General features: G+C 43.3%; 1 protein-coding gene across 1 annotated transcript in view; it reads right to left on the reverse strand.

Annotated features, from left to right (window-relative positions):
* Positions 1 to 7974: 7974 nt before the first annotated feature.
* Positions 7975 to 13078, reverse strand: part of TBC1D1 (TBC1 domain family member 1) — a 241899-nt gene continuing 236795 nt past the window's right edge. Inside the window, exon 22 of the mRNA XM_017527240.2 lies at positions 7975 to 9792. Coding sequence (XP_017382729.1) covers positions 9592 to 9792 — 201 coding nt within the window. The 3' untranslated portion in view covers positions 7975 to 9591. The remainder of the gene's footprint in view (positions 9793 to 13078) is intronic.

The raw sequence follows: 13078 nt of genomic DNA on the forward strand, positions 1-13078 counted from the left end.
AAAAAAAAAAAAAAAAAAAAAAAAAAAAAAAAAAAAAAAAAAAAAGAATATCTTTACAAACATACACACAGATATCCTGTAGTACACAGAATAATTTTTGGAGGAAGAGATAAGAAACTGCTAAGTGATTACTTTTGGGAAGTAGGATATGGGTTGAGGGGACTTTGAAAAACTTCTTGTTTTGTATGTTTCTGTTGTGTGTATGAGTTTTTAGCATATGCAACATAGCAAGGAAATAAATATTTTAGAAAGACCACATATTGAAAAGGTGGAAACTAGGTGGTGGTGGTTGTTTTTTACTGTAGGATTTCTTGGCATTTTTAACACATTCTAACATATTTTTAATCTCAGAAGAGCAAAATCCTTGAAACGGTGTGCCTCAGAGCCTCCCCAGTCTAGGAAACAGAGAGGGCCACGGTTGGCCACAGCCACCGAAAAATCTAGTCTAGGCCTTTTGCAGGAGTCAGACTGCTCTGCGCACTTTCAGTTGGGAAAGGTGCCTTAAGTCATGACAGCTCTTTCAGACAACTCTTGACTGGTCCCGAAGCAATTCATTCTTAAGAAAAGCCCCATAAGTTATCTTCATCTCTCTGGTTTATGCTTCCCTTTGTATGTGAATAACCTGAAAGTTCCCCAGGAGAAAGAGAGAGTGAAGTATCTGAGCTCCACCAGCCCCACACCTCATTTCCCACATGTCCTTAGATGGGTGCATGCCTGTCCCATGCCCTGGTCCTGGGTGAGCTCTCCTGGCACAGTCTCGCCCAACTTCTTTACCTTCTCTTGTTCCTTCCATGTGTGGAGGCAGATTTTTCTTCCTCCTCTCACCTGCCTCTTTTGGGGTGGGGGGATATTGGGAGGGCAGAGCAAGTAAAGGGTCATTCATTTTTAGTATTTTTTACTAGTTAATATTTTACTACTCATCAAAAAGATTCTCAGACACACAGAACTCCTTGTGACCTATCAAAAACGTTGGAATTTAAATAAGCCCACCTGTCAACCCTTGTTACTCAACCAATAATCATGATCGTGCCTTTTCTCATTCAATGAATTAATATTCATCTAAGGGGCTCATAACGGGACCTGGCATACAGCAACTGCTGTTCGTCTTAGCGATTACTGTGTCATTAACTCTAAACTCAACATTCTCACTATTTAACAGTCTCTGGAATTACTCAGATTTTCAATAAACAGTTTTATATGATGGCTGTAGAACACAGAGATAAGCAAGTGACGTGATCTGCAAAGTATGAGGTCTTCATCGCAATGGGAAAGCGAGAATAAAACAGAACTATAGATTAAGAATAAACAGACTCTCTTTACAGTCACTGCTGTGGCTAATGAGGTGTCTCTAATTCTGTACTTGTCCTGTGAGATTCTCCCGTCTAGGTGAGTGGTTCTTAAACTTTAGCACACAACAGAATCCCATGGAGGGCTTGTGAAAAGATCGCTGATCCTACCCTTCAGAGTTTCTGAATTAGTAGGTTGGGGTAGAGCCCATTAATACATTTCTAACAAGTTTCAAAAGATGCTGAGGCTACATCTGGGGCCTGCACCCTGAGATCCACTGCCCGAACAGACAAACTTAGAACCTGACATTTAAAAGTGCATCTTGCTTGAATCAGGTCATCTGGCCAGCTTGTCAACATCAGTCAAGGTCCTGTCATTCACTGCATTTAGTCGGTGGCATCCGTGCATCCAAGAGCATGGTCTCTAGCGCCTCATACAGATCACATGATACACATATGCACCCGGCTGGCTAAGGACAAAACCTCACTCAGTGAGACCCCTCCTTTTTAGGCTCACCACAATCCATTATCAATCACAGCATTTTTCAATCCTAAACTTCAAATTCACTGGGGAGCTTAAAAACAAAAAACAGCCCAGGCCCTACCCCGGAGTGCATGAGTATGTTAGCCTGGAGTACCCTTGGGCCCTGGTATTTTGAAAAATCTCTCTGGATGATTCTGTTGTGCAACAAGGACTGAGAACCACCACCTAGAGACCCTCCTGGTTTTATTAAATCAACACAATTGAACTCTCCTTCTGCTCATGCCACTTTAACTCATTTAAGTTTTAATAAGCTTTTATTTAAGGTATTGTGAGAGATATCAAAAGCTCTGCTGACATCAAGGTATATTTTTCTACAGCTTCCCATCTTCTGTTTGGTCACTGTGCTTTCAGAAGCATAAAATTATATTGGGCTAGCATGACATGATCTTAAGAGATCACCTATTTTAAATGTTTGCACAGTTGAGGAATTCTGCCTGGGGCCAATCTCAAGCTCACTTAACTGGATTTATTTAGTTCATGTCATCATAAGTAATGATAACATTTATTGCTTGTTAACTTGGTGTCAGCCACAGTGCTCAATGCTTGTCATAAACATTTGCACAATAATCCTATGAAATAGCTGTTATTTCCATTTTACAGACAAGAAATCAGGGTTGGATTCTAGCTAACTCCAGGGTCTGTGCTTTTAGCTATGAGATGTTGCTTCTATTTATATTTACCTGGCTCCATCTTGTTCCTCAAATGTTTTACAGTGATTTACAAGGATATTAAAGATTTAAGAAAGCATGAAATAACCGGAATAAAGTAGAAATGGAGAGGGTCAAAATGAGTCAGAACCAAATCCTTGCACATTTGCTAATCGGAGGACCACCAATTTGGTTTTAAGTGTTCTGGAAATGTCAAGTTAAAATAGGGTCACACGTTCAATTACGCAGTTGACATTGGATTAAAAACAAACATTATTTGGGAGAAATATCTGGAAAGTTCTGGGGCTTTCTTAAAGAAGGCTCTGAGGATTAAAGGAAGGATTGCAAGAATATCCTCATGATCCATGCAGACAAGCATTTCATTGGGCTCAGTGAACCATACTTTACGTCATCCACTTCCTACCTCATTAAATAAACTGGGAAGTTTAGCTAGCTCTGTAATTCTTCAAAGATCTCTGTCTTCCCATCTCCAGTGCCTCTTCCACCATTGTCAACTCATTCCAGAAAAATACTAACAGCCGTTGAGCAATTTTTTTTGCTCAAATTTTCTCAGTACCCTGGAATGCAATTTGAACAGTCAGGATTTACTTTTGTAGAATTTTGCTCTTTTAGGCTCTCACGCCATGAAATCACACACAGTTTTTCCCTGAACTTCAAGGAATGTCTTCCCAATGCCCAGTTTCCCTTTGCAGATGATCATGGCAGGAAGTTGATAGGGCTGTGTCCACTAGCTGTCGGATCTGCAGGGGAGATCATCATAAACTGAGGGTAACAAGGTCACCCCTGCCAGGTGGACACTACAATGTCCATTTCACCAACTCATTCCTCCTTGCAGTTTAATGCTAAGAATACCAGATTCCCTTGTGCCCATTAAAAAGAGTCAGTGGATAAAGCTGAAAATTTATCATTTATATTTACTGGACTACAGAGTAATGGAAAATTTATCTTGAAAAATATTGGTATTTTCTTGCCATCTGAAAGAGACATGGGGTTAAGTGGATGCTAAGTGGGTTAGTTTGTTTTGGCTTCTCAGACTGGATAATTTATAAACAATGGTTCTGGAGGCTGGGAAGTCCAACGTCAAGGCACCAGAAGATGTGATGTCTGGTGAGGGACTGTCCCTCATAGATGGATGTTGCCTTCTTGCTGTGTCTTCATGAGGTGGAAGGGCAAGGTACCTCCCTCCAGCTTCTAAGTGCACTGATTCCATTCATAAGAGTAGAGCCCTTGTGACTTAATCACTTTCCGAATGCCTCTTCATTCTATCACATTGGATATCATATTTGAACACACGAATGAAGGGGGAATGGGATGACATCAACATTCAGACCATAGCAGTGGGTTTGGGGTTGAAGGACTTGGCTCAAGACTCAAAGCGAGGATAGAATCATTTGTCATTTGGAAGGGACTCTTCCACCTTCTAATATTAGGTCACCCAGAACACTCTCACCCAACTCTTCTGTTAGCTGGTTCCTTCCCAGATTCACTTGAATACCAGCTTCTCAGCTGAGTCTTCTCTGAACATTCAAAGTAGGCAGCCTCTACCTCATGATTGATTTTTGCTTACTAATTCAAATTACCTCCCTCCCTCACTAGAATAAAAGTGCAGTGATGGCAGACACTTACCTTGTCGTCTCAGGACCTAGAACAAGGCTTGGTACATAGTTGGGGGCACTGTAAGATGGCTGGAGGGTGACAGCCGGGGAGATGTCATGCCCGCCAAGCTGGATATGGAGAGGCAGGCAGGTGAAACCATACTGTGCAAAGACGCTGGGGCTATAGTGAAGAGACAGATCCAGAGTGAAAAAGCTAATATCCTTTCTAATAACAAACCCATTTAGATGATTTGAACATACGTAATTTAGGAGTAAATTTGATAGTCATGTATTTCAAAGAAAGGAAAATAAACAGGTCATGCCCTCCTTGGTAAGAAGTAAGAACAGAGATAGGCATTCGGTAGCATTCAATAGACCCACATGCAAACTTGCCTCTGTCTCCCTAATGTGCTACTTCACCATCTGCACAGGGTCCCCGAGATGGCACCTCAGGAGGTCACCCTGCAGGGTGCTGAGAACCAAAGCCCAAGTTTAACAGTAATCAGAGTCACCTTTTCCAACAGTTGAAAGATATTAAAAACATAGTTATGGGGTTTAGAAAGAAGAGCTTTCTGGAAGAGCAGGAAGGAGACACCCCAAATTGGTCAACATCCATCCAAATATGGAATAAGAAAAACAAGGGCAGGAAGATGTTGTCAGAAGAGTGAGGAAAGCAGGCAAATGACTGGGAAAAAGGATGTAACAAAGCTGTGCCCCCACCCCTTGGCCATGCCAGGTTGTCCAGGCTGTCTTCAGTGGGCTCAAGGAAAGGGCACTGCAGTAATAAAGTGCCATGATTCACAGGAGTGATTCACAGGCTCCATTGTTAACACCCACTGTTCAGTTCCTCTCTGCTCTGCTCAGCCAAGCTCTTTGCAGGCCCAGAACCACGAGTCTTCGGTGGCACTGCAGGGAAGGGCTGGAGGCGAGACAGCTGTCTACAGCAGGACCATGAACTTGCCACCTGTCCCTACCACGATTATCCAGAGCAGAGGCTCCAAGAGGGGTGGGCCCAGGAAAGGATGATGGCAAAAGTGCTAGAGAGAGGCTTTTCAGAAAAGGGTTTGGAAGTGTTTCTATGAGTTAGGTCATGTTTTGGCTAAAAATCATGTGAGGGTGTTACTCAAACATGGAAACGTTTGTATAATTTGTTCAAAACTTTCCAAATGAAGAGTTCTGGTGTTATAGTGTCTTTGGTTAAAAATTATAAAACCCTTAACACGTTTTGATTAGTTTGTGTTGTCTGTCATGAGAGAAGATGGAAATTCATTACTCAGATTTCCACAAAAATCTTTGCATAATTGATGAATAAAAATGAAGAATGAGCAATTATGACTTAATGTGACTCGTTGTGTTCTTCTTCCATTTAGAGTTACTAGATTTTGGAAGTCAGTGCATTAAAACCAACCATAAAACTAGGCTGAACTTGGAAACTGATGTCTGAATGACTAATCACAGTTTTAAAGCATTTGCAGTAATGAAGTGCTCATTATTCTTAAAAATACTGAATAGAAGTTTTATCATTAATATTTTTAAACATCGTATTTTAAAAGTTCATTCAAAACTTCTATCCATTTAGTCATGCACAAAATTTATTAATAAACATACATCTCGTGGTAGAAATCCAAATACTTTACTATTAGGGTTTACAACCAAGACAGCTCGATGGTTATTTTGACAGATACAAAGGAAGGTATCTATGAAGCCTAAATACTAAGAACATTCTTTTGAATATTTTGTTATCAAATTATCCAAATAGCTGTTGTGGCTGCTCCATACCACACAGCTCTTGCATTTCCCTAATCATTCTAATCATTTCTAGAGAGGGCAGCAAAATAGTTTACATAATAAAGTTTCTCTTTTATAAAACCAAAGGCAATTCTTTTTTTTTTTTCTAAAAACATTACAAAGCAAAGGTTTTCAAAAGTCCAAAGGTAAAAAAGAAATAGTTGTCAAGAGCAAACATTGTATCTTATCATGTCAAATCCTGTGGCAACAGAATTCCTTTGCCGCTGGGTCCACACATAGGGGTCACTCCCCGGAGAGCCCCCAGTTTTAACTCTGTATCAGTTAAAGCTACTGGAGGCATTTCAGGGGATGAATCAATCTGGGCTCTTCAGAATAGAAGTCAGCTTTGTGAAAATGAAGCAGACATCTCTTTGCCTTGTAAATTGATGTCATCAGAAATGGTTCCCCAAACTCACTGGAAGTAAAGCTGGGTGGTGCTCACTATTAGGCACCCAGAAGGCCAGAGATCTACTCGGATCCTGCAGCCAACCATCAGGTGATTCTGAAACTCTCTACACCTCACTCAGCATTTTCCTCTACAAAATGAGGTGGGAGGTGACTTTCTAGTGTAAATAAAGGAAATCTCCCTCCAGCTTTCCCAGTCCCGGATTATTTTGAGCCATGCCAAATCCTTAAAGCAGAGTTTAGATTAAGACAATGTGGCTTGTAAATTATTTTCCTATATAGTTTCTGGTTTTTAATTAGAATTAGTGATCAGAGTCAGCTCTTCCTATAGCTGGCAAGGCAGGGCAGCTGAAGGCTGGGAGGCAGTCTCAGAAGCCAGCAGTGGTCTCCGAAGTCTGTCTTCTCCACTGGTGTACCATCAGCAGCTCTCAATGCCAACATCAATTTGAGTCTGAACTCTATGTATCACTAATTGTACACACTTAGACGAAAGGTCTCTATAAAAGGACTCATCCATGCATGCTGTCAAAGTAGGCAGGTTCCAAAATTAACCATGGTGGCTTATACTATGTTAACGTGGTTAATCCAGAACTGTGTTTCCCAGAGTCCCCTTCCCTGGTGGTTCTAATTCAGAATTGGCTCTAAGACGTGCTGTCATGAGATCTGGAAGGCCAAAGTGAAGCAGGTGCCATTTTTCTCCGAGATCATCATTGTTCAATGTGGTGTTGTGATCCGACAGACACAAAGGTCCTCACTCCCTTCCGCTTCACCTCCAGCTCTTCTTCCTGAGTGCTGACTACAGCAGCCCCAGGCCCACCACTAGCCACCTGGCTATAGACCCACGGGGATGGTCACAGAGCCCACGCCACGTCACCTGCCTAGGCCCACTTCAGCAGCGGCCTTATGCTTTGCTTCTCAAAGATGACCTGGTGACTTAGCCTGATTCACACGCCTCTGCATCTTCACTTCTCCGGCATTTCACACAGTTGAGTTTAGCCTAATTCTGTAACAAAATCTGGTATTCCGTGGGACTTGGAGCAACTCTTCTCCCATGTTGACCAAAATCAGACACACAAACCTCCAAATGGACATTGTTGTTCTGTCCACAGGCCACCCTGGGAGGGAGCTGAACCGTGTGTGCACACTGGAGTCTCATCCCGTTCCAGGTAGCAGGGCCCTTCCTGAGGCCTCATAATGTCTTAAGAGGCATAAATAGTACCAAAAGAATGACGCCACCAAGCACACACATGAGTGTTGGGGAAATATAACATAAAACATGGTTTAAAGATTTGGCTCTGAGAATCTTCACACCCTGAGAATCTTCCTAAGGTGCCTCTCTGCATCTTGCTGAGTCAGTCACAGTCTGAGGCCGTCCAACCTACATCCACGGGCTCATGTCAACAGTCCTTTCTGTCCAATGCAATCTCTTAACAGCCCTCACCGCCACATAAAACTGATGGAGCTGGTCTCATCAGTGCTAAACTCAGACCCTGTGTGGAGGTATTACAACTTACCTAATAAACACTCAGATAACAATACTGGAAGCACACACTAGTATCTCAGATAATCTCACTGATGGTTGGGTAATAACCACATGTAGACCATAGATGTTCATAAGGCATTCCTTTACTCCTGGGCTGAAAAGCAAAAATCCAAAGTTTAAAAAAAAAAAAAAAAACATAAAAATGTGGGCATGAATTATTTCTTGTTTTATTGCTTTCTTGTTTCTTACTTGATGCAGAGTCAATGTTTTTGAGTAACAATAATATGTCCAAAATCCAACAGTAAACATTCAAATAGTAAAATCTGATGTAGAACAAAGTCCTCAAATGTTAACTCCTTTAAGTTACATCTAGTGGAACCACTAGGGATAAAGGCTGAACTCATCATCTTGGTTTCTGATGGAAACCATTATCCTCTGAGCAGGGGGCAGGAGGAAGTCTCGGGTGCCAGCCACCTGTTCAGGCACTGGGGGCAGCACTGTGGTCTCCCTGTGAAATGATCAGGGAGACTCATGATGAGTCTAAGTACGGCAATCTCTCCTTTCACCCCAGGATTAAGAAACCCCCCCCAACAACTGAGAGAATCGAAAGAAACTCCTATGGAACAGAAGATGTGTTACAATGATAAAGATCAGAAATGACTGTTGTCAAGGAAGTGGCCTGTGACTGCACAGAGCCCCATCTTTGTAAGGAAACAACCCACTCTAAGTGCACATCGGAGAGGCTTTACACAGTGACTGGCTGCAAGCAGGACAACCATGAGCAGCATTTTGCTTGTTGAAGGCACAGGTCCTCGTCATCCTGAGGGAGGAGTCACTGTGTGCAGCCTCTGAAAAATCATCAGCTGTCATAAATCTGATTGCAGCTTCAGCCTGATCTTTTGAAAGTCCCAGACTCTTGAGGCACCCCTGAATATCTTGATGTGCCTACTCCTTCTGCAAGAAGTCAGGTTTCCACGGGATGGAGACTCAAAGGAACATGATTGCATTACATCACAGAACAGGCAAAAATAAATACATGACTCTATAGTGTGGCTATGAAACTACCAGGAAAGAAATATTTCAGACCCTACAACTGCAGTTCATGTGCTAGCAATACCTGGTAGGATCTAAAAGTGTCAACTGTCCCATAAAGCAACTACCTACTGTGACTTTGATCACCTGTACTTCTGGGACAAGCAAAAATGTATGAAAACACTCTATTTTTTTTTTAAAGACAAACTTCCTTAAATACCAAGGAGAGAGATCGGTTTCACTTGACAGTGATCAATATATCAAAATTAAATAAATCACTTTCAATTCTTCCCAATGATCATCTTAGGTTTCCATAACAAGAATAGGCAAGAGCCAGCTGCACCTTGCCAGTGACACTGAGGGTGTAGTCACACAAACCGTCTTGGAAGAATGAAGGACCCACACCTTTGCCTGAGGAATAATCTTGAGCTCTTCCAGCGTTTGAAATTCCACGGTATTATGAATGCTCTTTAGAAACACAGTGATTGATACTCAAAAAGGAACCAAGAAGAAAACATAACTTGCATTTATTCGTGTCCACACCATCTAAAGCTACTGTGTACAGTCATCAGGACTGGAGAAGGGACGATTTAGAATCTAAAACAACAAAAACACTGGGACACGCCCCGTGAATGGCAAGTCTGAGTTTGTAAGAATCTACTTGCTGGCAAGCCAGTTTCCTCCCTGAGAAGCACACTTCAGCTTCCTTCTCTCCCTCCAGCATCTTCTGTCCCTTTCAGTTAAGGCCTGGACAGTGGAGGATGGTGTTGCAATCTCTCTCCCAGAGCTGTCAGTCACCCGTGGGCTCGGGCTGCGCATGATCAGGCCCCAGGCAGCTTGGCTCTGCGCTCCGCCGCCGCAGCTCCTCCACGGTCTGCAGCAGTGCCGACCGCTCCAGCTCTAAGGTAAGCATGGCCTGCTTCAGCTTGCTCTCGCTGCTCAGGAGCTTCTCAATGGTGGCCTCAAGGCTTTGGATCCTACCATTTGCCACCTGGAGAATAAAAGAAGAAATGAGAATGCAATTGCCCGTGATAACACAGGAGGGATCCAGCACCCACCCGCGTCCAGCCTTGGGAGCACTCTGGAGCGATGTTTCAGCCACGATGAGTCTACAGTTTTATCATCAGTTCTGGCCACACAGGAAGGCCATTCTCAGCTCCCCTTGCAGGTAGGTGGGCCATGCCCTTAAAAGCACCCTAAGAGTCCCCAGCATTTTTTCCCCTGCTGTGGCTGCTGATCCTGCGATGGTGGATCACAACACAGAGGGAACCCAAGTCCCCAGGCACCACCACTGGAAGGGCAGCTTGGATGGGGCCAAAGAATGCTTCAGGGAAGGGGGGCGGGGCTTCCGCGACACAAAGACTTCCAGTGTGCCAAGCCTCGGGGATTTGGAACTTCGCTCCTGCAGCAGAGCCTGGCCTGTTTTGATGAGTACATATACACGCACAAATTGATTTCGGACTGACAAAAACTCGAAACGGTTTCCACTTGAAGGCCCAAGGTAGTAACAATCCTCTAGTCTGAAATTCTTTGCAAACACAGTGATACTCAAAAAGGAACCAACAAGAAATCAAGTTGCATTTATTCATGTCTGTGCCATCTAAAGCTACTGTGTAAAGCTAGTGATGTCCAGAGTAACAAGATATCACTATGTCAAGAAACACAGGCATTTCCCTGGAACACATATGGAGTCCTTAGAAAAGCCAGGTGTTCTGCTAAGAGGTTGATGTGCCTGGTCTCGGTGACTGCTCACTACCAGCCACAGAGATAAGCAGTATCCTCTCTCCCACCCTACAGAGGAACGAGGCTCTCACTCAGTCTACATCTTCAGCATCTAGCACATAATTAATGCTAGCTAAATAGAATGACCAGGTGTATCTTTCTAGCGACTGTCGCTCCTCTCTCTAATTTGCTTGGCAGGCTTCCCAGGTGACAAGTATGTCAGCTCTAGTGACATGAAGGGGTTCCCTGAGAAAACTGCAGAAACTCCAACACTTATGCTGATGTCCCTGAGGCCTTTCTGGCCCGTTCCCCAGCTCAGAGCTGCATCCTGCAGTGCTCTGTGACTGCGTCTATCTCGCTAATCCAGTCTAGATTTGACACGCCCCCATTTATTGTAGGTGGGAAAAAAAATGCTGCATCTTTTTTTTTTTTTTCATTGTTCAAACAAAGAGAACAGTTTTTTTGAACAGCCCAACACTTGTGCCAGACAATTCATGACTCAAAGTCTAGCTCTGGCTGAGCCACTAGAAACACCTGAAATAGAGTGAAAAAAGGACCAAAAACCTTAGTTTGTCAGCTTACTGGGCAGGGGGTGGGCACACTTGGGGTCTCTCTCTAAGCAGTACTCTCTGATCCTCAAAATCCACCCATCATCAGGGCCCAGGTCAGGGTCTACCCTCATCACTCTGAAGCCTCCCTGCATTTCCAGGTGCAACCTGCAGCTTAGTTAGTAGTGAATTAATCTGCCTGGTCATCTGCAATTCTGCATTAATGTCAGGTACCCTCAACGACCCTGATGCTTTTGTAGAAGCAAGCATGTCTTCTCTTTCACACATGGTCCTGCCTCCCGCAGCACCTGGCTCGGTGTGGGCGTCAATGACTTGCAGGGATTATGACAAATCCATGTGCATTATTATTTGGCTCCATCTGGCATGTCTATGCAATCGTCTGATACACTGCTGCATAAAACAGGTGGTGGAGTTTGCTCTCCAGCTTCTAGACAACCTTCACATGTGTTTAACAAGCAAAGAAAGGGGATTTCGGTATTTCTAACAATTTTATGAACAGAATAAAAATAGGAAATGGGTCAATTTTGATATTTTGGCCCCTCTAGAAAAGCTATACAAAAATTCAGGACTGTATGAAACACCTTTCCTTGTCTGTGTCTGAAAGGGTATGAGGAGGAGGCATGATTCTCACATGTGAGAGGCATATTTTCATAGAGGGTCATGGAAGAACTATATCAAAACACCCCTAAGTCAACACAATACAATCCTAGACCCAACTCTTTGAGAGCTGCCGTGGCTTACTCAACGTGGTGGCCACCAGCCCTCAGCACTGCAGGGAGTCAGGAATTACTGGTGGGTTGGCATAGACCACAGTTCTGAATGATCATTCCAGAAGTGCAGGGCTAGTTGGTCAAGAGAACATCTGTAATCACCAATTACTGTCTGATGCCTTTAATGAGGAATATAGCTAGCTAAGAAGTTTTTCACAACTCCCTGTCTTCACAAAAACAGAAGCACAGGAGCAGCATGAAATTACTTTGTATGCTCTGTCACCAAAAAACTATATGGTCATTTACCCAATATAACAAACCTTTTATATGAGAACTACCTATCTTAACAAGCTGAACGCTTCAATGCAAATGTGACCTTTATTGGAAGTATTTCCACCATATTATATTTCAGGGACCTATCATTGACTTGGAAGCCATTTAAAATGATCACCTCTACCGTGTACCCTACAAGCCAGATAAGGCTCTTCATCCCATTGAGATTTCCCTTCAGGGACAGCTGAGACTTCCAGGGTAAATTGTATACAGGCATATTTTCAGTTAGGACATCTCTATCTTAGGGGAAAAAAAAAAAGTTAAATTTCAGAATGTGAGTGGTAGTTAGGGCTGGGCAGGAAAAGCATTCGGTCTTGGTTCCTCTCATGCACATATCTGCTAGGGTCTGCTGGGATGGAATGCCCGCTGGGAGGAACACAGGTCAGACAACTTAATTCGCTAGGCTGGCCTTTCTCACGTTGCTGCCAAGCTTGTGTCTGCAAAGCACATCTTTCTATGGAGAAAAATCAGAGGCTTAGATCAGAACAGAAGGCTTATTCTCAGGACACACCAGGAACATCATAAAAAATTTGGGCAAAAGTATGTATTTTTATTCAAAGCCACTCAAAAACAACTTTAAAAAACACCCTCAAAACAATTCCTTAACAGGGACAGCACTGCTACGCACTTGTGACATTAAAGAAAGTAGAACATGGCTGGGCGTGGTGGTTCACGCCTGTAATCCTAGCACTTTGGGAAGCCAAGGCACGAGGATCACCTGAGGTTGGGAGTTTGAGACTAACCTGACCAACATGGAGAAACCCCGTCTCTACTAAAAATGCAAAAAATTAGCCAGGCGTGGTGGTGCATGCCTGTAATCCCAGCTACTCAGGAGGCTGAGGCAGGGGAATCGCTTGAACACGGAAGGTGGAGGTTGCGGTGTGCTGAGATCACAGCATTGCACTCCAGCCTGAGCAAGAAGAGCAAAACTCCATCTCAGAAA

This window comes from Cebus imitator, unplaced genomic scaffold (genome assembly GCF_001604975.1).
Source record: "Cebus imitator isolate Cc_AM_T3 unplaced genomic scaffold, Cebus_imitator-1.0 Scaffold47, whole genome shotgun sequence".
Classification (NCBI taxonomy): Eukaryota; Metazoa; Chordata; class Mammalia; order Primates; family Cebidae; genus Cebus; species Cebus imitator.